Below are 23,033 nucleotides of genomic sequence, written 5' to 3'. Positions count from 1 at the left end.
CACCTTATAGTCGTGAAATTACTGTACTTTAATGCCCCCGCCCTGCAAATATACATGCTGATGGGAAAGAATCTGTTCCTCCTATTTCTTTGCTACCTCTAGATAAATTCTGTAAATCAAATCTCATTCCTACTTTCACTGGAAATTCTACATAGCCAAGATCTGTCCTCTTTCTCTTGCTAGAAGAGTTGAATAAAAAACTTACTTTACATGGGAAATGGACATTCTCATTCTAGCACAGAATGAAAATGTAGTTATCAGGATTTTCTCAAAAAAATCCAAACAACATAGAAAGAAGGCTGTCACAATGAAAGAGTCATTAAATGGTGTAAGAATTTCTTATATACACATCTGTCTATCATAAATAAAACTTAATTATCAGGCATGCATCAGATTGCTCATTTTTACGGATTTTTGCTTACAGATACACATTTCTGCACTTGCAGATTTTTTCACCATTCCAGATGCAAAGTACTCTAAGTTGCACTGTAATTTTGTGTTTCCTTCAGTTACTAGCTAAATAATCAAGTTGAGATAAATGAATAAATTTAGTTGAGAAATTAATTTCCAGCTCAGTAAAAAGATGCAAGTTAAAGAGTAAAAAGATGCAAGTTAAAGTTTTTGATATGTTCAGTTAAAATTCTACCAAATTTCTCTCAAAACTGGAAGGAATGTGTGATTTGAGGAGTAGAATTGCTCTGAGGTAACACCTTTTGCTGGAGATAATTTGTTACTGTCACCATTTACAGAGAAATGATAATAAATGAAAACAATGTAACAATTAATTGTCTTTGACTAACACATGTCATATCTGTCAGATAGATTTTATTCTTACCTCTTGCTTTCCCAACTCATGGCTTTGTCTGGGAGAGCACTGGGACTGTGTATAGGGAGGTTGGTGGGCAACTTTCAACATCAGATAATCAATTAATTGCTCTCTAGATGGATGTCTTGCAACTGATGATTGAGGAGGGAGATGATGGACTTGGCTATAGTTTGCTGGAAGTCTCTGAGGCTGGCACATTTGTCCATTTGTTAAAGGCATCTGAAAAAGACATGCATAGTCAGGTCAAACATTTTATAAGCAGCAATCCTCAATTCTTGCTTTATTAATTCAATACTTCTCATATGTAACTGCTCTTAATTTTCCTCAACGTTACTAAAACTACTCTTCTGGATCACATAAATTATATCCATTTTGCTTATAGCTATCAGCTCTGACCTACCGAACAATTTGAAAAACAAAAACTTTATTTCAGTGCTAGTTTCTTAGCACAAATTATACAGCCTTTACTTTTAGCACTTTTCACTGAGCTGAGTTTTCCCAAATATTATTTTCTAGCACTGCAACTGATGGTATTGACACTTGATTCATACCATTATAATCTGCATTTTTCTTGCAAAAAATTCAGAGATTTTGTAACCATTTCCAACAGATCATACAAAAATAAAAATCCCCCTCCACCTCCAGCTGGGAGACTACATGTTCCCCAAGCATTTCATGGTGACCACTTCACAAGAAAACTCTCTGAGCAAGTTCACATCCAAATTCACATGCAAGATTTTAATATAAAAATTGTAGCATTTCCAACAACTGTTACTCTTTTGTTAATGCATATGTAATTGATTGACAGATACAATGATGACAAGCAGCAGTGAGGTACACAACTGTCAAGACATACAGTGCATTCCAGCCGTGTCATGAGAAATTATGCTGGAGGTGGCAACGTTTCCTTAGTGAAGCTGTGTTGAGATGGGCAGCCTTTTTACCCCCTTGCTTATCTCATGGTCTTATCCACCCTAAATAGTGACTGATTCAAAAAATGCTATAGGCTTGAGTTACAGATTGCCCTCCCAGCATTATCACATTAGTTACAGGATACAAGGATATTAAAATATTCTCTCAGTATTACAAGTAACTGAAGCATGCAAATTTCAACCTCTAACCAAGCTATGTGACTGGACACATGCCAAAATCTGCTCTGTTGAGTTTGTCAGACATATTCTCAGAAATTATAATGTGTGTATATTATACATTTTCAGATTATTTACAGATCATATATATTTAATTTACACAAATTTCCATTGCCTTCCCTGAAAACTTGAAGTATGACAGGAAAACTTTTCTTGTTGCCAGAGGTAGTTTATATAGGTCAAATGTATCCACAGCTATGCAAGTTCCCAATACCCAATGTCTGTAGAAATGCAACTGAAATTACTGAAGGTGTAAGAATAAAATCATCATCTGCATAATACAGTAATTTCAAAATTATAAGCCGCACTGAGTATAAGCCGCACTTCTGGGTTTCAGCAACTTTTTGGTTTTTTGTCCATACATAAGCCGCACCTGATTTTAAGCCGCATGTTACAATACAGAGTGTGATAAAAGGTTGTTCTATCACCATCTGTTGAGGGTGGGGACAGTGATCCTTATCTCAAGGGCAGATATTCTGCTAATGGGCCATCCATTGAAACCAGGTGGGGCATTGTTCTTTATTTTTTCACACCCCATCCTTCCTCCAGGGAGTCATTGTCTGCTAATGGCCATTGAGTCCCACTGTGTGACTGATAAAATTACTGCATCCCATTGAAAGTTGCTCCAGCCAGGGGGAAGAGCCCAACATTTCTTACCAAGATAAAAACAGAGGTTTTGGGACACTAAGGGAGCCCCTTTCTCCACTGGATTCCAGAGGAAAACCGGATTTCTCCACATCACAACTGGACCTCCAGAGGGAAACTGCACCTTCTGCAGGAGCACTGCTCCAACTGAATCACATCTGTCACTGCAGGAGGATGCAGCCACCACTTAATGGGACTGCTACCAACACCCTGCCTGACGGGGTGTCAGGTTGTACTCTGACTCTGTCAGGGTTTGGAGTTTGTTTCTTTGTAGTACTGTATTTCTATTTTGATTTCCCTAGAAAAGAACTGTTATTCCTAATTTCCATATTTTTGCCTGAAAGCCCCTTGATTTCCAAATTATAATAATTTGGAGGGAGGGGGGTTACATTCTCCATTTCAAAGAGAAGTTCCTGCCTTTCTGAGCAGACACCTGTCCTCCAAACTAAAACAGCAACTTTTTGTTCTTTGTCCATATATAAACCGCACCTGATTATAAGCCGCACTTTGGGTTCGGACCAAAATTTTAGTCAAAATGGTGCGGCTTATAATCGTGAAATTACTGTAATTTACAAGAATTCATTTAGTTTCATGGTAGTATGACCCACCTCCAGAGATGGTGCTTAGAGATATAGGAGCGTCTCCCAATTCTGGTTTATTATCACAATTTCATCACAACAGATTTCAAGTTTATTCTTTAAAAGGTTTAATCAGCTTCATATTACTTTTCTGAAATAATCTGCCATATTCCTATTTTCACTTGTAAATACTTGTTTGACTGCAAATTTCTTCTTTCAAAGCACCTACTGAAGAAAAATAAGAACTATCTTCCTTCATATAGTCAACTATTTTGTCTTCCAAAAAGAGGATGCTTTTAATTTATGTCAGCTTTGAAGCCTGTGTATTAAATTTTAGAGGCCCTAGTTCCAATTGCTATCCCAACGTAAGTTTCTACTGCTAATAAAAAATACAGCCTTATGAATAATAACAAATAATGTCCTGTCCATGTTGTCATGCAGATAATTACCTGCACAGCTGTTTTTTTGATGCTGTCTGGAGGAACATCTTTGAGACTAAGCGTGGCAGATGAGTAATTCTGCTGTCCCGAAATGAATACTTCATCCTGGCATTGGTCTCCTGGAGCAGAAGCCTGGGGATGCTTTAAACAAAATGAAGCAGTAAAGACAACTGTCTTCATATAATTAAAACTAAAAAATTCTCAAAAGAAGCTCAGGATAAAAGATTTTAAGAGCTTCATAATTCTTTATTTTTTTTATTAACTAGGGCATTATTTATGCAGAAAATCTCACTAACCAAGACACCATACTCCCATAAAATATTGATGGACATTTACAAATCTCACAACTATAGAGGTGTCTTTTATCAGCAGTAAATTAACAAATCCTAGGAACTTGTTGTAACCTTGTACCCAAAATGTATTAAGAATGGTATGTCCCTTAATTCCTGTGACCCCTGCAAATCTATGGACTGTCCCTGTATGCCCTCTGTTATCCTATTGGCAGGAAGCCAAGTTTCCCCTCCCCTTTTCTGACCCTAGAGAAAACACCCCAGACTTTGGGAAACTTCCTCTTTGTCCTATGGAAGCGATGAAGAAATAAACCAAGGAAAACCCTGGGAGAAAGAGCCTCTTTGTATCTGTTATCTTGTTCATGTTATCCATCCCAGCTTGCCTTGCTACAGAATTGCCAGGTAGCAGGGAAGTGTAGGATGAGGTAACAGAAACTAACTATTAAAGTATTCAAGGAGTCTTCGGTTGACTTTATCCTGCTCACTGTGGATGCCAAAACATCACTCAGGGTGCTCATTTAAAAACTCATTTCCTCATACTGCCTACCTATAAATTTTCTTGAATTTCTACAGTATTTTACAGTACAGTTTATATCATCAGAATTTGTTTTGGGGGAGGAAGAATAGTAAGATTTTGTTGAAACCTTATCAGCCTAGGTTAAATTCAGCAATCTTTTGAACACAAAGGAACAATGAAACCAGACAGTTTTACGTATGTTCAACCATCTACAAAGCCAGTTAGAGAACTCAACTTCATACACTGAACTGAAAAGCCCTGCAATAAGTTTACAACATATGAAGGGAAGCCAAAATACTTAATGCCTAAAAAAAATTTCAGCATAAAAATTATATTGTTTTTATTAAAGCATTGTGCATAGGTAAAAGGATATCTTTTTCAATTTAAGACCCCCTTACAGTTTATTCTTTCCCCCTCTATATATTGCAATAGCCTTCTGTAGGTACTCACTCGAACAACGTGCACACCAGAACCTCTTCCGTCTGCAACACTCAAGGCAACACTACCCTGGCTGCCATGCAGATCCCTAGAGCTGCCATAGTGAAAGCTGCTAACTGCAGCGTAATTGGAATTAAAGGACCGAGACAGCATGCTCTGAATAAAGAGGGGACAGATTTAACACAGAGATTAGTGCAGCATGCATAAACCACAAGACATGTTATACATGTAATACAAACATATTTCATCCTCATGCAAGATAAAAACCATGCAAGAACAGTATCACCGTGATGTATAAACACAACTCAGTGACCCTATTTACCTTTATTTACTGTAAATCAGCATGCAGTACACATGCAGAATTACATGTAAATAAAGTCATTTGAAATATTCACGTGTCTGAAAAGACAACAAAGGTGCTTATCAAAATTTTCAGGTTTTCATTATATTTGCAACATACCAAATATGTTATAGGAAGAGAAGCTGGCAGTCCTAACACCTTTGGCAATCTATCTAATTACCCCTTACTATTTTGTCTCATCCCCCCACCCCACTACTAGTAAGTACAAATAAAAATTTACACAGATTTGACTGACTGAATTTTCTTGCTATATCCATGCTGATAATATCCACAGTACATTCCAGTAATATTTCACTCAAGAATGTGAACAAGCCTCATTTAAAGAAGAGGCTTAAACAAAACTGAGACTACTGCTGTGCTACTTTAGGCAATCAAACAGGTAACAACTCCAAGGACAGATGTGACAGTGATTTGAGTTTGAGCTTCATTATCTTGCAAAACTGACCCCTGCAATATTGGCAAGGATAACAAAATGAAAGCAAGAGACAATACCATCTTGCCACCATGGTCTTTTGTAGCTGTAAGAACAAAACAAAATAAAAAGACAGTGCAAAGGAAGAAACAGAAAATCTTTCATGGGCCACCTGATAGATAAAACAAAACATCTTGAAAATGTGACAATCTCATGAAGAAAATATTGTAGGAAAAAGATACACCACAAACATCAAAACCCAGAAAATTCAAAGTTGTTTTCTGTAAAGCTTTTAATTTTTGTGAGTTAAAGAAAGGAATGTTCAAAATAGGTATGATTTGACTAAGATACTGTAACAATTCTTACCTAAATAAATACATTTCAGCACTTGCCTGTTGACTATTTATACTAATCTGATCCTGAAAATAGTCACTAGTCCTTAGGCAAACATCTGGTCTTTCGTCCTAGCTTCATCTTGTGAAACTAAAACTAGTTTAATAATCAAAGCCATATGCTTCTGCATACTCATATTCGCCAGATGCTATGGTAGCAGAACCATTGGAAACTCCCTTGAAAAACAGCATTTACTGACAATACTGGTTTTGACTTGGCCCAAGTTCTTGGATAACCTCTGTCTCAATGACATAGTAAGCATACTTCATGTTTCTCTTTTATACCTCCCCTGTTCTCTAGCCAATGGATTTTTCAAGCTTCCAGACAAGTCTGCAGATGCTTTCCTTTTCCTGGGAGAGAAAGACACTTCTTAGTGTTTAAATCTATATTCACTAGACATTCAATCTGAATGTACTGCTCCTCTAAGCTTTAGGCCAAACACCCAGGCAAAGTGTTTCTAGCAGACCATCCTACTGTAAAGACCCCTAGATCCACTGGATTCATTCTCAGACAGAATGAAACAGATGGTCAATAAATAGCGACAATCTACGTGACAAAAAAGATATGTGACAATGCAAATTTGGATTTAAAATCTAAGATAGATCTGCAATAGAGAACTTTCCTAAAATTTACAGAGGTATGAATTTGTACATCAGGAACTGAGATCTCAGTTAAGTGAGTTTCACAGTGACTACATCATCTGAGAAGTATAAACTCTGAAAGGTTTACAAAATCTTCTTTCTTGGAAGAGACTTCTTCCGAAAGTACAAGAAATGAGTGTGCAGTTAATATAGGAAAGAGTGGAGAACACTGTTACTCTCCTTTTCTACATGAGCACAGCACCTCAACACTAGAAGAAACCCAGAAGCTGTACTAACAGTACAAAATAAATACTACTGAAAGTTACATGGTCTTGTAATAAAGTTTTAGTTTAACACAAGAAGAGAATTCCTAGGGACAAAACAAGAGTATTTGTCCCCACCTATTTTTAATTGGGAAGAGAGAAACTGGTGGATTTGAAGTGTGAACAGCATTCCTGTTAATTTTGTTTCTCAATGTGAGAATGATGAAGGTTATACTTTTCCTAGAAAAATTCCTGAAGACTGCTGCACCTGAGAAAACGCTTTTCAAAATCTGAATATGCAGATGCCATTAGCCCCCCTGATTTTCACTCCAAGTTATTAAAAATAGAATATGGAATAAATACACGATCTAAATTTCACACTAAGTATGACTGTTAATTCTAAGTACCAACTCCATTAGTCACCTGGTTTGCTACTGTGTATTAAGGCATAATGCCCCGCAAAATAATAATTCAAATATTTGAGGCTTGAGAAGAATTACTTCAGTTACTCAGTGATACACACTAAGAAATATACATGTGATGTTTCAGTGTATTTTTACTATATATTTAATTTAGTATATTTTTTATATAATTGAATATATTATATTTATATTTATTTTAATATCTTTTTACTAGAAATCAGTTATTCATCCATCAATAGTCCATATTAGGAACACAATACATAAAGAAAAAATTGCTATGTAAAAAGTAATAATCAGTATGTTCATCATAATCATTCCAATTGATAGTCAAATCAGCCTCTAATGAAATCAGTTTAGATACATGCAGCTAGTAGTATAATATTGGGGTTTAATACTAATGGTTTTTTTTTTAAATTATAAAAACCAGAACGTATTCCCTGTTTCACAGTTTACAAAAGAATCAACATTCCACACTCCAAAAGGGTGTGATTTGGGAATTGAAATGCCTTAATGCATTTACTTAGGTGCAAAAAAAAGAGTGGTAGAATTTATTTAGGAGAATTTATATGGAATAATATTGTAATTTTAAGACTGGTTGGAGTCTGTCATGACAATCCATGAAATTTGGGCATAGAAGACAAACTAGTAATTCCAGTATCTGCAGGGAACATGACTCTACATTCTATTTACCTTGAAATAACCTCAACTGGTAACTTAACTGCTAAGCCTAAGTAATAGTCTTTTTCATTTATTGATTTAACACTACCTAGAATCAATTACAGGGTAAAGGTGGACATAATTCATCCTTTGAGACAATATTAAGTGTCTAGAAATCCCGTCAGTTTTCATTCCTGCTATTCTCATGACAGACATAACAGACTCTTCCTATTGATGCATTACATATGGAAAAACTACACATAATTTAAATTCTCCTGTCAAAAGATGTTTACAGACTGAGAACTTTTGCTGTTTACACACCAAATGCACAAGAATTTTTTTTTCTTTTAAAATGCAGTGGTTTGGCTTCTGAACTGCTCAAAATATCATTATAACACATTGATGGTTCAGAAGTCCATTCAAAGAGAAAAAAAAGAGTAATAAATATAATTAAAATCAAAATAGTAAAGCTAACAAGTACTAAATAGATAATAGATCCCTGTAATTTATCAGGATATGTAACTATGTACAAATATTCTTCAGGTTATGATCTTATAAACACTTTAGCACTTTTTTTATGTATGCATAGACTTACTGAAGTCACTGTCTTTGACACACTGAAGCAAGTTAAAGCAAGTTAAACCTAGGGAGAAAATCTGAGTCCATATAAATTAAAATATTTTTGCAAGCTAAGTATGTGGCATTAAAAAATGTGTTGAAGAAAAAGATTCAAACTGTGATTAAAACTGCAATTCTATATCAGTACTGTAACAATTAGACATTTTTGTTTTAATAAGGCACTGCAGACTGACAACTCTAAGAAAAACAAGTAGGAATTAAACTATGATCCCTTCTCTGAAAGCTCTGAATTTTAGATAAATAGTACATAAAGTAGATAAAAACCAAGGAACCTAATTTCACATGAAATTAGAATTGAAAGCAAACACACATCTAATGAACTCCTACGTGATCTGTAACAAAAAAAAAAAAAGAAAATATAAATATGCAAGGGAAGGATAATCAGGCTCAGTAACTAATTTTGTATGCTCAGCAAGGTCATGTAATAGATATTTGCAGGTAACTGTTGCAGATATTTCTCATTGCAATTTATGGATGAGAAGTTCCTCTACCACCCATTAAGATGTGTGTTTTTACACAGTCACACTCAAAAAGAAAAATATGCTGAAAAATATTACTATTTTAAAAACTCATTGTGCACTAAATTTATAAGGTTGAAGGTGGGACCGAATTGACTATACGCTTTCCAGCACCTTACGTATACAACCACTAGAGAGCAGTTTGACATTTCAATAAGCTCGTGTAGCCCCCAATAAAACATGCTTTGCATCAGATAAGCAAATTATTTTTTCTAATATATGCAGAATTTCTATTTACAAATGGTCTCATGAACTATTTTCACCTTTGTTCACCCAGATGGGTAATTTTAGTCATTCTCTACATTTCAAAGAAAGATGTCCTGAGTTCAAAGGAACACACAAGGATCACCAAGTCCAACTCCTAAGTGAATGACCCAAACCAGGACCCTTACAGCTTATTAATGGTATTACAAATGTTGGCTTTTTGGCTGGAACCCACTGTTCATCATTTCTGCTAGCCTTATAACTTGACTGTATCTTTGTTTATGCAAATTAAACTCCTGAAAGTTCTTCCCACCTGTATCAGGTAAAAAGGGCTAATAAATAAGGAATTAGTTTCTCAAATTTTTCTGACAAGCAGACACTGCTGGACAAATTTGAGTGCATTCATGACTCCCTCTATTCAGTTACTAAATGTTTTAAAAACATAATCAACATATCTTTCAGGAGCTTAGGGAAAGGAAAAAAAACCCAACCAAACAAACCAGCAACCAACAAGACCAATCCCCAAAAGCCCACTACACCCTCCTTCCTAATAAGCATTTCCATCTATAAGGATAAAAACTATAAATATGATTAAGTTCAGTAACAGTAGAATCAGAGCAAAAGTAATATATTAATCTATATTGGTCAAGAAAATAGGTATTAAAATTAAATACCCATCACAATACTTAATTTTGTATATGTGTGTTTTTTCAGTGTTGTATCTTACGTTTTAAAAAGAAGTGCCATTTTAAATCCATGAAAGCTTTGTCAAAGTAATTTTCAATACACGTTCCTTAAACAAGTTTTGTAATTGAGCTTGTTATTAAATGAGTTTCTGTTAATCACTGGAATTTTTTTTTCATATTTCATAACATTTCAGAAGTCTTCTTTATAGATAAAGCACCCTCACCAACTGGCAAATTTTTAATTACAAACATAAATACCACAGCCATTACTTAAAAAGAACTAAGAAATATTCAGTTAATTCCTAGAATTTCCGTATTATCATATCTGCCAGCTGCCATACAGGATCATATCTACATTTTTCACAATTCAGATTTTTCTTTTTAAGTCGATTATATCCTAAAGAATATAAAGTAGACAATTTAATATCCACATTCACTTTTCAACTCATAAATAAGAGTCAGATTGTTAAGTAGAGGCTTCTTTAAAACACTTCAAGGCCAGAACAAAAGAAACATAAAAAACAGACTTAAAAGATCTGTTAAATTAAAGGCACAGCTAAAATCTCAATAGAAGCTATTCCACATCAGTCTAGTAGAAAAAAATCAAAGTTTATATATAAAGCATAATGAAAAGTATTGTCAGATAAAAAGGGAATCAAGTCAGGCAGTCAATGCCATTTAAGTAAAGATGACTACACTGCTGCAGGCCCAAACAGGTACCACAGCTGCATTAAACACTGCTCCTAACATGCCAATGAACAAGCTATAAACAAACTGCATTAGTAGCGCACTGAAGTTCTGTTTCCCTCTGTACTCAGGGACTGCTGGTATTTTTGTTTCTCTTGTCATGACATGTAAGATTTGATATATCCATCCAGGAGAATAGAAAATGAGGGAATGCACATTTTGTTAGAATTGGAACATGGTGAGGTTAGTGACCCTCTTCTGGGACAGGGTGCCCAGATGACAGCACAGTACTACCCTAAGATATTTCCTGTTGCAGGATCAGAATATGTACAGCTGTTGTGTAGGTTTCTATAAAAAAAGTAAACCCATCCTCTTCTGTCACCAGAATTTATGCAACTTGAAACAAAAAATCCAACCAAAAGAAAATCTCCAAAAAACAAAAAGCAAACCCATCCCTCCAAATACTGGGATTTCTGAAGAAAATTCATAATTAAAAGTAATTTCTCCAACCATATCCAATTCTCTCGCCATCACAGATATTCAAGTATTAACCATATTAATTACAAAGCAAGCTATGTTCTTAGAAAAGAAACTAAAAAATAAAATCCATCTAGCTGGCATAATCAAAATGTCATTTGGATACTTTACTCAATTCCCTTCCAAAGAAACATGATCTGGCTAATGACATTCAAGCCATTTTTAGTGATGATATTTTCAACTGGGTTAGCAGGACAGCAGAGATTACACTCTCCCAGGCTCTACTCAAATTCTTTAGCTCTACTTATCAACTCAAATTCTTGATGGCATTTACAGTACATAAAGAATCCTGTTCATCATCTCTACTTATATCAAAACCTTCTGTGATTTTTCTGAAATTAACAAGATTTTAAAGTGTTCTCATCTCACAGCAACCAATAAACATTCAACAATCTGTCAGATACCCAACTTCAAAAGATAACTAGCTTGGAGGCAAATACATGATAATTATGACTTTTGAATTCTTCAGCAACTAAAGCTGCAGACCTATACTTCTAAATAGATTTTACTGATTTTATTTTTCCTTGTTCTTAAAGATAAGGAATAGGGTAAAAAAAAGGCAGAAGATCAAGAAGTGTAAGGGAATATTTTAGTAAATTGGGACTACAAAGCTATGATAAAAATTTCCTAACTTAAAAGAGCTGGCCTTGCAGTCCAGTAGGTCTGTATAACATTATTTAATGTATTCAAAAGTAATTTGGCTAAGCTGGCAAGTATGATGTAAAAACAACAGCACCTTTTTCTTCCTTGGGGGAAAAGTTAATTTAGTCTACCATCTGAGTGTTTCTCAAACACATTTACCCTTTTAAAAGCAGGATCAAAATTAGATTTTCACTAGTAATTAAAACCTGTTCAAAATGGACTACTTATGTTATTCCATATCTAGGTAACAGAAGCGTAGAAAAAAAATTAGAATTATTGTTTTTACCTTTTCTAGCTTTTTAGCCTCAATATGTCGTAGCACCTGCTCCCTCCAGTCATGAGGGACTTTAGTTTTTCCTGCAGGATCTAATAGTGAGTGCTCAGAGTTAACCCGTGGGTTGGATCTCTTTGAGGGGCTAGTCCGCGAGTAATTGAAGTCACTGACTGACATAGTTCTTTCTGGTATGTCGCTCACCACCGGCCGTGCGCTCTGTGGCCGTGTCACGTTAGGACCATCAATGCTGTAAGTCCGGGCAGAGAGAGGCCTCTGCTGTCCTGACATTACTGCTGCAGCTCTTCCCATTGAATGCAAATCTCTGTATGTTAAATAGTCCCCTTCAGGAACTTGGGCTCGTCTTGAAGGTCCGCTATCCCCAACATTTATGGAAGCTGTAGAAGATACACTGCTCTGCCTTTGAAGAGTGTGTCTGGTTGCTCCTGGGAGCAGTCTGTCACCTGGTGGAACAGCCCACAGATCTGTATGTCTCCCAGCCATCCGCTGGTGAGTGTTGTACACAGCGCTGGCTCGGACATTGTTATGATTAGAGAAATTCATGTTGCCAGAATGCTTTACATAACTGGGAGTTTCTGTACTGTCAGACCTAAGCAGACGTGAAGGAGGTAAAGTGCCTTGTTCTACTTGGGTGTTTTGTTTCTGGGGCCACAAGGCATCTTTTGCTGCTGCACTGCTGCTGTACTGAATATTATATTGAGGAGCACAGAGCATCTGTGCACCGCCTGTCACTGATCCCCTCACTGTATTAGCACCTTCAGGATTGTGATTTGAGTCAAACTTGAAAACCGTTTTTGTAGAAGATACTAAATCAGATGATGATGATGACCCAGGAAAAACCTGTAAAGGTTGATCATAGAGAAGAGTAGCAGATTTACTTCGGACTATGTTTTTACCATCTGCAGTATCAGATCCTGATTTCACCACTGAGTTTGGCTGTTGAGATCCATTCTCATTTACAGTATCATAGATTTTCAGCCCACCACTGTCCATACTTGTGATGCTGTGAGATTTCATCACAGGACCGCTTCTCTGTGGGGACAAATCTTCAGTGCTTCTAGAAACAGACAGCTCAGCAGAATCCCCATCAACTGTAGTGCTTTTTGCTAGTTTGTCTTTACTGGGAGACTGTATTGTTTCCTCAGCATATCCATTTACTTTATTTATACGATATTTATTTCCATTTTCCAAGTGCTCACTTTCTTCTTTTACATTGTTATTGAGAAAGCCCATTACTGAAACCATGTTTTGTGTTTCTGACTTTTCTACAGGAACTGGCACTGCCTCTTCACTAACCAGTTTATTGATATTCATGTTTATTTGGTCTAATTTGTGAGACTCCTCCATAGGAGTGCTTAGATCAACACCTTTTCCTATCAGGCCTAATCTCTCCTCAATGCTCAATTCATATTCAGACATATTGATAACCTTCTCTTGCAGATTTAGTTTTTCTTCCAATTCCTCTCCATTTTGCAAAAGATTCAAATTTTCATCTTCTCGCCTGGAAAAAAAAAGATGGCTCTTAAAGAAATTCTCCTAAGAATGAATATATTTCTCTTAAGAATCCTTTTAGAAAAAAAATTACCATTAAGATACAACTACGCTGTGCACAGAAAACAGGACAAAGAAACAGATTCATGATTTACTATTTTATATTGAAGAAATATTATATAGAGACCGCACTTGGGAAATGTTTTTATGTCACGTCGTTTCAGAAGTTTGTTTAAACTCCACAAGAATAATTGAAAACAGTTTGAAAGGTTCAAGAAAAAGTGCCAATAACCTAAGTTTTTTATTACAGTAATTTCATGATTACAAGCTGCAGCTCCAGGTGTCGGCAACCTTCAGCTCTTTGTCCATACATAAGCTGCACCTGATTATAAGCCGCTCTGTCGTTTGCAGCGAGGACCCACATGCAACAAAGTTACCAAATAGTAACAAAATTGCGGCATGGTGGGTTTACTGGCTCGGCTCAGGCCATGTGGGCTCGGCCCGCTCGGGGCTGCCAACGGGGCCAGGTGGCTCAGCTTGGCACTGCCGCTCGGGGCCAGCCCCCGCTGCCACTGCCGTGCTCACTCGCCCCAGCCCAGCGCTGCCCCGCAGTGGCAGGCGGGGACGGAGCCCGCCAGCACCCGCAGCAGCAGTGGCAGGTGGAGACGGAGCCTGCCCATTCCTGCGGCGCCGGTGGGAGATGGGCACAGAGCCCCCTGCCTCCCACCCAGGCCACGGGGCTGGCAGGAGAGAGCCTCCCACCTCCCTCCCTCACTGCCGGCACAGAGCCCGCCACCACCCGCCATGCAACAGAGTAACCAATTTGTAACAATTGCGCAATCCCTGGTTTTACTGGCAGGTGGCTGGCACTTCTGGGTTTCGAAATTTCTGAACTTTTTTCATATATTGGCCGCTCCTGAGTGTAAGCCGCATTTCTTTGTTGGGACCAAAATTTTAGTCAAAATTGTGTGGCTTATAATCATGAAATTACTGTAATTTATTTTAATTGTTGCCATATTGGACAATTTTGTTTCTACTAGCAGTTTTTATGAAAAATGGTACTTTTTAACTAAAACCCCAAAAAGACTCACCACCTGTAATTTCATTCTTTTTAAGTTTTCAAGAATCTTTAACAGTCATGTTAGCAATCAAACTGATTTTCAAAATTAAGCAAATCAAAACACAGAGCTTTTAAAATGATATAGTGATGTATTTTGTAGGGATAAAAATTTAGAAAGATAAAATTATTACACCTTTTTAGTATTATTATTTTATTATTATTATATATTATTAAGAGAAACGAGAACCATGTATACTAAAGTTAGTCTCTGAGGTTTTTTTTTGAGAACTTTATTAACCTTAAGAGAACATTATTAACCTTATTATAAAACACTGAAATTTTAAATATTTAATGAATGATAATGAATTAATTAAAGGAACAAAACACCATATAAAACATTAATTAACATTTTTCCAATATATTTTCTTAGTGGTTTACAGTATCTTACAAACCTGATTTTGGATAAGACAGCAGCATGTGTTTCTTTGTCAGGAGAACAGACAGAAATATCTTGGCTACTATCAGTATTTAAAGAAACAGAATCTGACATTCGAGAAGGAGAGGAACAGTTGCTGTTATTCTGATTACTATTGTGGGTAGCTTCATCTGATAAGGAATCAGTATCTTTTGAATCATCTGAAATAAAAATTTGCCAATTTAGTTAGACACACAGATCTTATATTAATAGCTGTTTCATGTATGTATGTATAGTATTTAGAAACTGTCTCTTGCTCTTCAGTAATTCTTACTACCAGGAACTAAAATACAAACTAGCACCGTTGCAAAGTTAATTTTAACTTACAAAATACAGTTGGGAATAGTTCCTATTTTTAAAACATTTGGCCTAATGTAAACAACCCTTATCTGTTAATTAAATCTAAATTTTTACTTTATTCCCACTTTCCTAGTTGTACACGAGTGCTATATTACTGAATACTTCCTTAAAATACCTATTAAATCATACTTCTGTTACTGTAAGGATTCCAAAATTGTCAACTACAAGAGTCTACTGGCCTCAAAGAAAATGAGGCACACTGCTTCACATGCAGTATTTTGAAAGGGTACACCACTCCTGATTTTGAACATTCTGTCATTATTAAAGCTATTTACTAGACCAAGTACTCTGGAACCTTCTAGAGCACTTGATAAGCTTTGTATAGCTTTTTAGCAAAGTAAAAAATCAGCAATGAAAAATATTCGTCTGCAGATTTTGAATTCAGTGCATTCCCATGCTTTGCAGATCCCTTAGGACAACATTTTCAGAGTAATTTATCCCTGGTGCACATTGATTCTTGCATAATGTATGCATACTTACATACTACATCTGTATAAAAATAATTTCTCTGGGGAAATTCAAGCCAGTTGTGATTCTGACATGAGTGTAGAAACAAATACATTTAAATTTTTGCTTCAAGCCACTTACAGGTGCCAAACGCATACATTTTGTGGAACTAATGTCTGTCTTCAGACAGAAAGAAGTTTTGACCTGGTACTTTAGACAGACATAAAAATCCAAGGACAGCATTGATAAACATCCACCTTTTCATCTGTATGTGATCCTCAGAAGACTTCCTGCTTCCACCATGTGGTTCTCTTCACCAAATCTCACCTTTTTACATCTAATGTCTAGGAAAGCCATTTGTGCTGGAAGTACTAGACTTGGATATCATATGAAGCAAAATATTATTTGCTATCCTCTTTTTTTACCATGTTTTGTCCGAATCCTAGGCCATTTCTTACTCTTAAGGAAATGGTCACCCAGACCAAATTTGTATTTCAGAGAATATAAAATTTAGTTAGCAAAAAAAAATGTTCAGAATTTTCATGTTAGAAGAGCAAAGAAAAATAAAAGAGTAAAATAACTGGAGAAAGAAGAGAGCACAGCTTCTGTAGAGAAATTTAAATAAGTGATATTACTGACTATAGCAGCAGTTACAGCAACTGCATATGGCAGCAAGAATTCACAAAGGGTGAAGGGGGAGTTAGAGTATTTCCAATAAAAATATTACTTTCTGCATTCATTTTCTTAAGAACATCAAGAGTGTGTTCAAGCTCAAAACCCCCCAAAATAGGCAACCCTTCTCTTCATGTCTGATTTAAAATGACAAGAATCAAGAAAATTAGGTGATCAACACAGGTTTCTCTAGCATGCGCTCAAATATATGCAATGTTTTCCTGCTTTCATTGCTCAACTAGGAAAATCTTTTTTTTAAAACATACAAATTAAGCCTACTTTTACCTAACTTAATTTGAAAAACTAGCCACTTTGAGTCAAGAAATTGTCCAAATCAAAACACTTCCAATGCTTTTTATGGTATCTCACCTTTTTTGCTATTGCTTAGGGCTACCACTTTTGGTTGGTTTATAGAGGTTTCTATCAGTGGTGGTCGCATTTCTGCCATTTTCATCTCTTCATCAGAGGAGAGTTCTTCTGACTCCTGCTAAAGGAAAAACAGCTTTATGGTGTCCATCTTGAAGAGCAGCTCAAAGGTAAGTAAATGTTATCTAAACTATCACCTACTAAACAATAAAGGGGTTATAAATGAGCCACATAACATGGGCAAAGCAAAACAACTTTGTAGTGCATCTGTAGTGCATGTCAACTGCATTGTATTTCAGAAGTAGCACTTGTAGACTTGCACTGTCACAGCTGAACTCTGTGGGCTGACACTCAGACAGGTAGCTTTAACTGCAAAAAATACTTGGAGCAAGTAAATGAAGCCTTTATTCCACCACTGGAGAGAGCATCCAGTTAAGCCTGAGCCACAAAGTGATCGCTGAACCAGCAAACACCACAGACTGACCAGCCAGGTATTGGTTTTGAACAAAAGAGCTCAAAGTGAAACAGCTATAAAGTAGTTATGACCGAAACAACCCTAGGAATGGAGAGATATGCTGTGAATAAAGACTGAGGGAGTTTGGCTTGCCTAGTCTATCTAACAGAAACAGAATAAGGATAGCTTGTTAGGGGTAAATTCCAAAAGGAAGTTATTTAACTCAAGAGCAATGGCAGAGAAATAAAGCAATGCTGAATACATCTAAGCTAGTAATCACTAGTTTCTGGACCAAAAGATGGAACTCAGTGCACTTATGAGCAAGATTAATAGACAAAGCTGCTGCAAGAGCAGCCAGGTAACTGATTCAGTATCCTACTGCTAGCCCTATATTCATTTATCTTCAAAACCCAATTGTTTTCAGTAATACTTTGAAGAAACAAACCCCAACAAACCTTCTTTCCTCAAAGTGGAAACTTCTTTCTAATAAACATGCTATGCTTCCAGCTACAAAATTCATGTTGCAAATTGCAAAAATAGAGTCTGACAATATTCACTTTTCCTTCCTGTTTTGGAACACTTAATGCATGGAACCTATTGCAGCACCACCTTCCCATGATACCAATTGCCTGACCAGTTCTTAGCACTGCAGGAAGGACAAACTTGGCTGAGATGCAGCAAACAAGCTGTGATAATCCTAACTAAAAATAAAAAATAAAAATCCATTGGCTTTTCTCTACAATCCAAACAACCAACCTGGTCACTGCATCTACCACACTCCATTCCTCTTAGATAAACAAGTGTAATCAATGCTGTAATGAAAAGCTTACACACAGGCAAAGCTTAGCTATCTGGATTCTGCAACAGTGTTATCAGCAGGAAATAAGGAAATATATGGAAACAAGGACTTCACTGTACCTGACTCCTGTACTTGCTACAAGTAAGCTTACTACAAAGCCACAAATAATTGTTGTCACTATCATTAGACCACTATCATGATCTTCTGAAATCACATTTTAAAATTAAATAAAAAAATGTCAATACCAGTATTTTCACAAAGAATGTAGAAGCAGGAGAACACCAGTGGGGAAGTGGCCAGTGACAGACACAACTGCCTGTCACTTAAGACCTTTAACTGTGTGATATAGGCACATCCCACAGCTTACACAATTTGGGGAAAAAAAAAAAAAATCACTTGAGAAATTATGAATAAAGTATTTTACAGGTTATGACTGGGAACTGATTAAATTACAATTTCCAAAATTTGTCATAAATATCAAGCTTTCTAAATAAATGAACACATGGTGTTTGACAGAGAGATGCAAAGTTCAGAAGTTTAAAATCCTTCACTTTAAGAGGTAAGTACAGTAATTTCACGAATACAAGCCACACGGACTATGAGCCGCATCTCTGGGTGTTGGCAAACATTTCGTTCTTTGTCCATAAATAAGCTGCACCTGAGTATAAGCCGCTCTGTCGTTCGCAGTGAGGACCCGCGTGCAACAAAGTTGCCAAATAGTAACAGAACCACGGCATGGCGGGGTTTACTGGCTCGGCTAAGGCTGTGCAGGTTCAGCCCGCTCGGGGCTGCCGACGGGGCCAGGTAGCCCAGCTCAGTGGGGCCACTCAGCAGGGCCACTCGGGGCCGGCCACCGCTGCCACTGGACTCGTTTGCCCCGGCCTGGCGCAGCCCCACGGTGGCAGGCAGGGACGGAGACTGCCGGCACCCGCGGCAGCGGGCGGGGACCGAGCCTGCCTGCTCCTGCCATGGCAGCAGTGGTGGGCGAGGATGGAGCCTGCCTGCTCCTGCCACGGCAGGTGGGGGCAGGAGCCCCCCACTTACCCCACGGGCCGCGGGGATGGCAGCACGGAGCCCCCGCCTTCCCCCCAGGCCACGGGGATGGCAGCACGGGGCCCCCCCGTCTCTCCCCTGGGCTGTGGGAGAGAAGGGAAGGAGGGAGCTCTCCCGCCTCTCCCCGTCCACGGCGCAACAGAGTAACAATTTGTAACAATCGCGAAATGCCGGCTTTTACTGGCAGGTTGCTCAACTCGGCACCTCGGTTTCCACTTCTGGGGTTGGAAATGTCAGAAAATTATTCACATATTAGCCGCTCCTGAGTGTAAGCTGCATTTTCGGTGTGGGAGCAAAATTTTAGTCAAAACAGTGCGGCTTGTATTTGTGAAATTACTGTATATTCCAAGTAATATTCCTGACAGCTCACTAGTAAAGACAAAGGAATTAATATTTTTAAACCCATCTTCCACTTTTCATTTGAAATGCATGTGTATACTCACTTGGATACAGAAACTTTTTATCGCTACCACCAATCTGACATTTTCTCATTTCAGCAACAATTAAAAGTGACTATTCAACAAAGTACTGACAGTCCAATAATTGGAGACTTCTACTAAAGTAAGTTTTTTCACAGTGTATATCATCCATTAACTGAGTTTGCAATTTTCTTTAAATAAATGTATCTTTTATGATGAAATTTTTATCAGCTGTTTCAACTTTTACTTAACAAAATCTGAAGGAGGAAAATAGTGTATCTAAAACCATCTGAATTTACAATATTTATGGAGGGCAATTTTCTTCTATTGTCAACAGAAATTTTCATCTCCCAGAAGAACAAATTCAATACAATACCAGCACAATTCTGACTGCTGTAATGCTCATTGCAATGCCATACCTCAAGCATGTCTTCATGGTTGACAATTGTTTTCGTGTTCTGCAGGGTTTTAACAAGTGCATTCATCTGTGAATTTGCAATGCTGTGCTCAGCTTCTGGTTCACTAGGCTTCTGCACAGAGCTTCCTGCTGAATATTGCTTTCTCTCATCGGCTTTGTTCTTTATTGAACTTATTTCTGAGGTCTACAGAATTAAGAATATTAGCAGAGAAAGCATGCTGAAACATTTTTAGCAACATATAAAGCCAGCATTATATATTTTAGGAAAATATGGAATGGAAAAATCTGAGCTCTGAAATTATAAAGAACAAAATGCACCAGGTATGAAATGCTAAGCAAACACCATAAATAATTAAGGTGCAGGCCCTACTCCGTGTCAGTCAGTCAGTCTTATCCTTACTGGTGTCAATATATACCACTATATTTCCAGTCAAATGAAAAAAAAAAAAAAATCAAAAGACCAATACCTACAATGATTCTACATGAGCACCAAAAAATAGTCCTATCTTCTATCATACCACATAAAGCTCCTAGAGACCTGGGACACTTTTGACAGCCTGCTATTACTGCTTGTTACCACACAAAACCTTCAGTCATGAGCAGTAAATGCCTTAGAGATTATTCAAATTGCATTGTAAAGTCTCGCAGATGAAAGAGGATGAGAGGGTGACAAAGATGCCATCCTCCAGAAACCAAAGAAGGCAGCTCCTTAACACATCTGCCGTTTGTATTTGCCTGAGAATTACATCACTTTTCTTGGTTTTGGTGCAGGAGGATGACTGCTACTGCAAACCAGATGTTTATTACAGACCTCCTTAGGTAAGGAAGCAGTAAACTGGTTCTGCAATCTAACCATTTTTCTTGCTAAAATGTCAGAAGGGAGAGAGAAGAGAATTAAAAGGAATCAATGACACATTAATCTTTGGAATTTCTTGCAAAACCAGAAGATAATGCTGTCTCTAACCTTTACCCCCACATCTTTTACACAAACTGTCTGGACTTCTCGTTTGGACTCCTTGGCAGCATCTTCAGTAGATTCTTCATCCTTTAGTCTATGTACAATTGTCTGGACTGTTTTAACCATGTTCTTCAGTTCATCAGGATATGGAGTTGGGTATCTCTTCAGATTGCCCTCCTGTATAACAAAAAGCAGTAAGGTTCTACATTTATTTAAATGTCAGAACTAAAACATAAGCTTTAAAACAAATAATTAATTAGGCCAAACCACTGAATACTCTAGAATCTCCATCCAGATAGTCATGTCTGTCTGCACTGAGGCAGACATAAGCTTATACGACTAGGCAAGATTATTAATCACTTTCACTCCCTTTACCCCAACCAAAGACCAAAGATTCCAAGGAAGGATTAAGCCAACTGTAATTCACTTAAAATAGAATCAGGATTTATCATGGTTTCCCCACTTGCTCTCCACAGCACCATTAGTCAGGTAGCATCCCATTCAGGACCTACATTGCCATGTATCAGCTTGAGTTCTTCCCTTGCGCCCTGCTGAAAATGATCATGCCAAATAATGCCCAAACTAAAAGCAAGCACAACAAAAAAATCCAAACCATAGTGTTTCATCCTCCTAAATACTCTAAACTGATGACTTGATTTATTCAGCAGAGTGAAACCCAAAACGGAAGTAAGGAAAAGGTTGAGATTAAGGGTAGAAGTAACAGGGAGGGAAGCACCCAGTATGCAAAAATAAATTAAATACTAACCCGAGGTGGTGCCTCTCTCTCATCTTTGTCTTCGTCACACTCAAATGCCACCTGAGCACGCTGTTTCCTCTGTTCCTCCCACAGAGATGGATTGAAACTTTCATTATCAGAAATGAACATAACTGGAAAAAAACCCCGAAGAAGTTCTTATAAGAATAGGCTACACTATGCAGAAGAAAATGTACTAATTTCCTTTCTCTTAGATGGAATTGATGTGCTTTTGTATTTATTATTTTCAAAAGATAAAAGACTAACAGCACCATTAACAGAAGATTAGATGCAATGCCACACAATGCCACTGCTTTAGGAATTTGGCTGTACTTTCATATTAGCAAATCTCTGACATTGAAAAGAAAATCGTATGCTTAGTTGTACACTAGCCTTAAAATTCACACTTGAAAATTTTCAGCAGAACTCTGCTAAGTGTTTTTATTCTACATACAAATATGAAATAATGTACTTGCGTGTATATATATATATAAACATGAATTATATTTCTATAGATTTATATTAGCCTATTATGAGTGCTTAACATGATTAAGCACAGGTAAGAACATTAATCTGATTTCATTTAATGAAAATTTAAAAATGAAAACTAAGAATGACTTAGTGAGAAAAACCTGCATCCTTACTAATCCTAAAGTAGTGTAAGCATCTAAAACTGAGTTAATCTGCATGATTTTGCAACAGTTGTGCAGTCGACAGGGGCTTTAGATCCAAATATTTCTTGCTTAATTTTACAAGAGATTAAAAAAACCTTGTAGGTACCTGATGGCTCTTATTTTAGCATGTCTTGGTCCTACATCAGCCAGGTTCTACTTTTAGCATGACAAATAGTCCAATAAATTTGCCACTACCACCCAGAAAATGTATATCCTTCACTAGCAATACCAAGACTGTTCATCTTAACCTCTTCTTTGCCTGACATAGAAAAATACTTAATTATAGGGCTCAGTAAGTGCAATGGAATATTCATTACTCTGCATTTATTGGGTAAACTTAAAATTTTCACACTTCTGAAAATACTATAATAAACTTCACTATTACTAATATTTCCTGACCAAAAGTCAACTTAATAACTCTATTGAACCTTAAACCTTCCTTTATTCAGACAGGTAT

The 23,033-nt window shown here is 37.0% G+C and overlaps 1 protein-coding gene across 7 annotated transcripts in view; it reads right to left on the bottom strand.

Moving 5' to 3' along the window:
- ERBIN (erbb2 interacting protein) overlaps positions 1-23,033 on the bottom strand; it is a 121,835-nt gene that overhangs the window by 6,976 nt on the left and 91,826 nt on the right. For 6 of the 7 annotated variants that reach the window (XM_033085446.2, XM_033085445.2, XM_033085447.2 and 3 more), the window contains 9 exons: positions 21,915-22,036; positions 21,155-21,325; positions 20,192-20,374; positions 17,051-17,168; positions 15,180-15,363; positions 12,171-13,677; positions 4,895-5,038; positions 3,647-3,778; positions 836-1,045 (listed from right to left, as the gene is read on the bottom strand). In XM_033085446.2, the coding sequence (XP_032941337.1) occupies positions 836-1,045; positions 3,647-3,778; positions 4,895-5,038; positions 12,171-13,677; positions 15,180-15,363; positions 17,051-17,168; positions 20,192-20,374; positions 21,155-21,325; positions 21,915-22,036 (2,771 nt within the window). The remainder of the gene's footprint in view (positions 1-835; positions 1,046-3,646; positions 3,779-4,894; positions 5,039-12,170; positions 13,678-15,179; positions 15,364-17,050; positions 17,169-20,191; positions 20,375-21,154; positions 21,326-21,914; positions 22,037-23,033) is intronic. The other variant, XM_033085450.2, reaches the window with a different exon arrangement.

Source organism: Catharus ustulatus, chromosome Z (genome assembly GCF_009819885.2).
Source record: "Catharus ustulatus isolate bCatUst1 chromosome Z, bCatUst1.pri.v2, whole genome shotgun sequence".
NCBI classification, from domain to species: Eukaryota; Metazoa; Chordata; class Aves; order Passeriformes; family Turdidae; genus Catharus; species Catharus ustulatus.
Note: the sequence above shows the minus strand (reverse complement) of the source record. Positions and strands in the feature narration are given on the sequence as shown.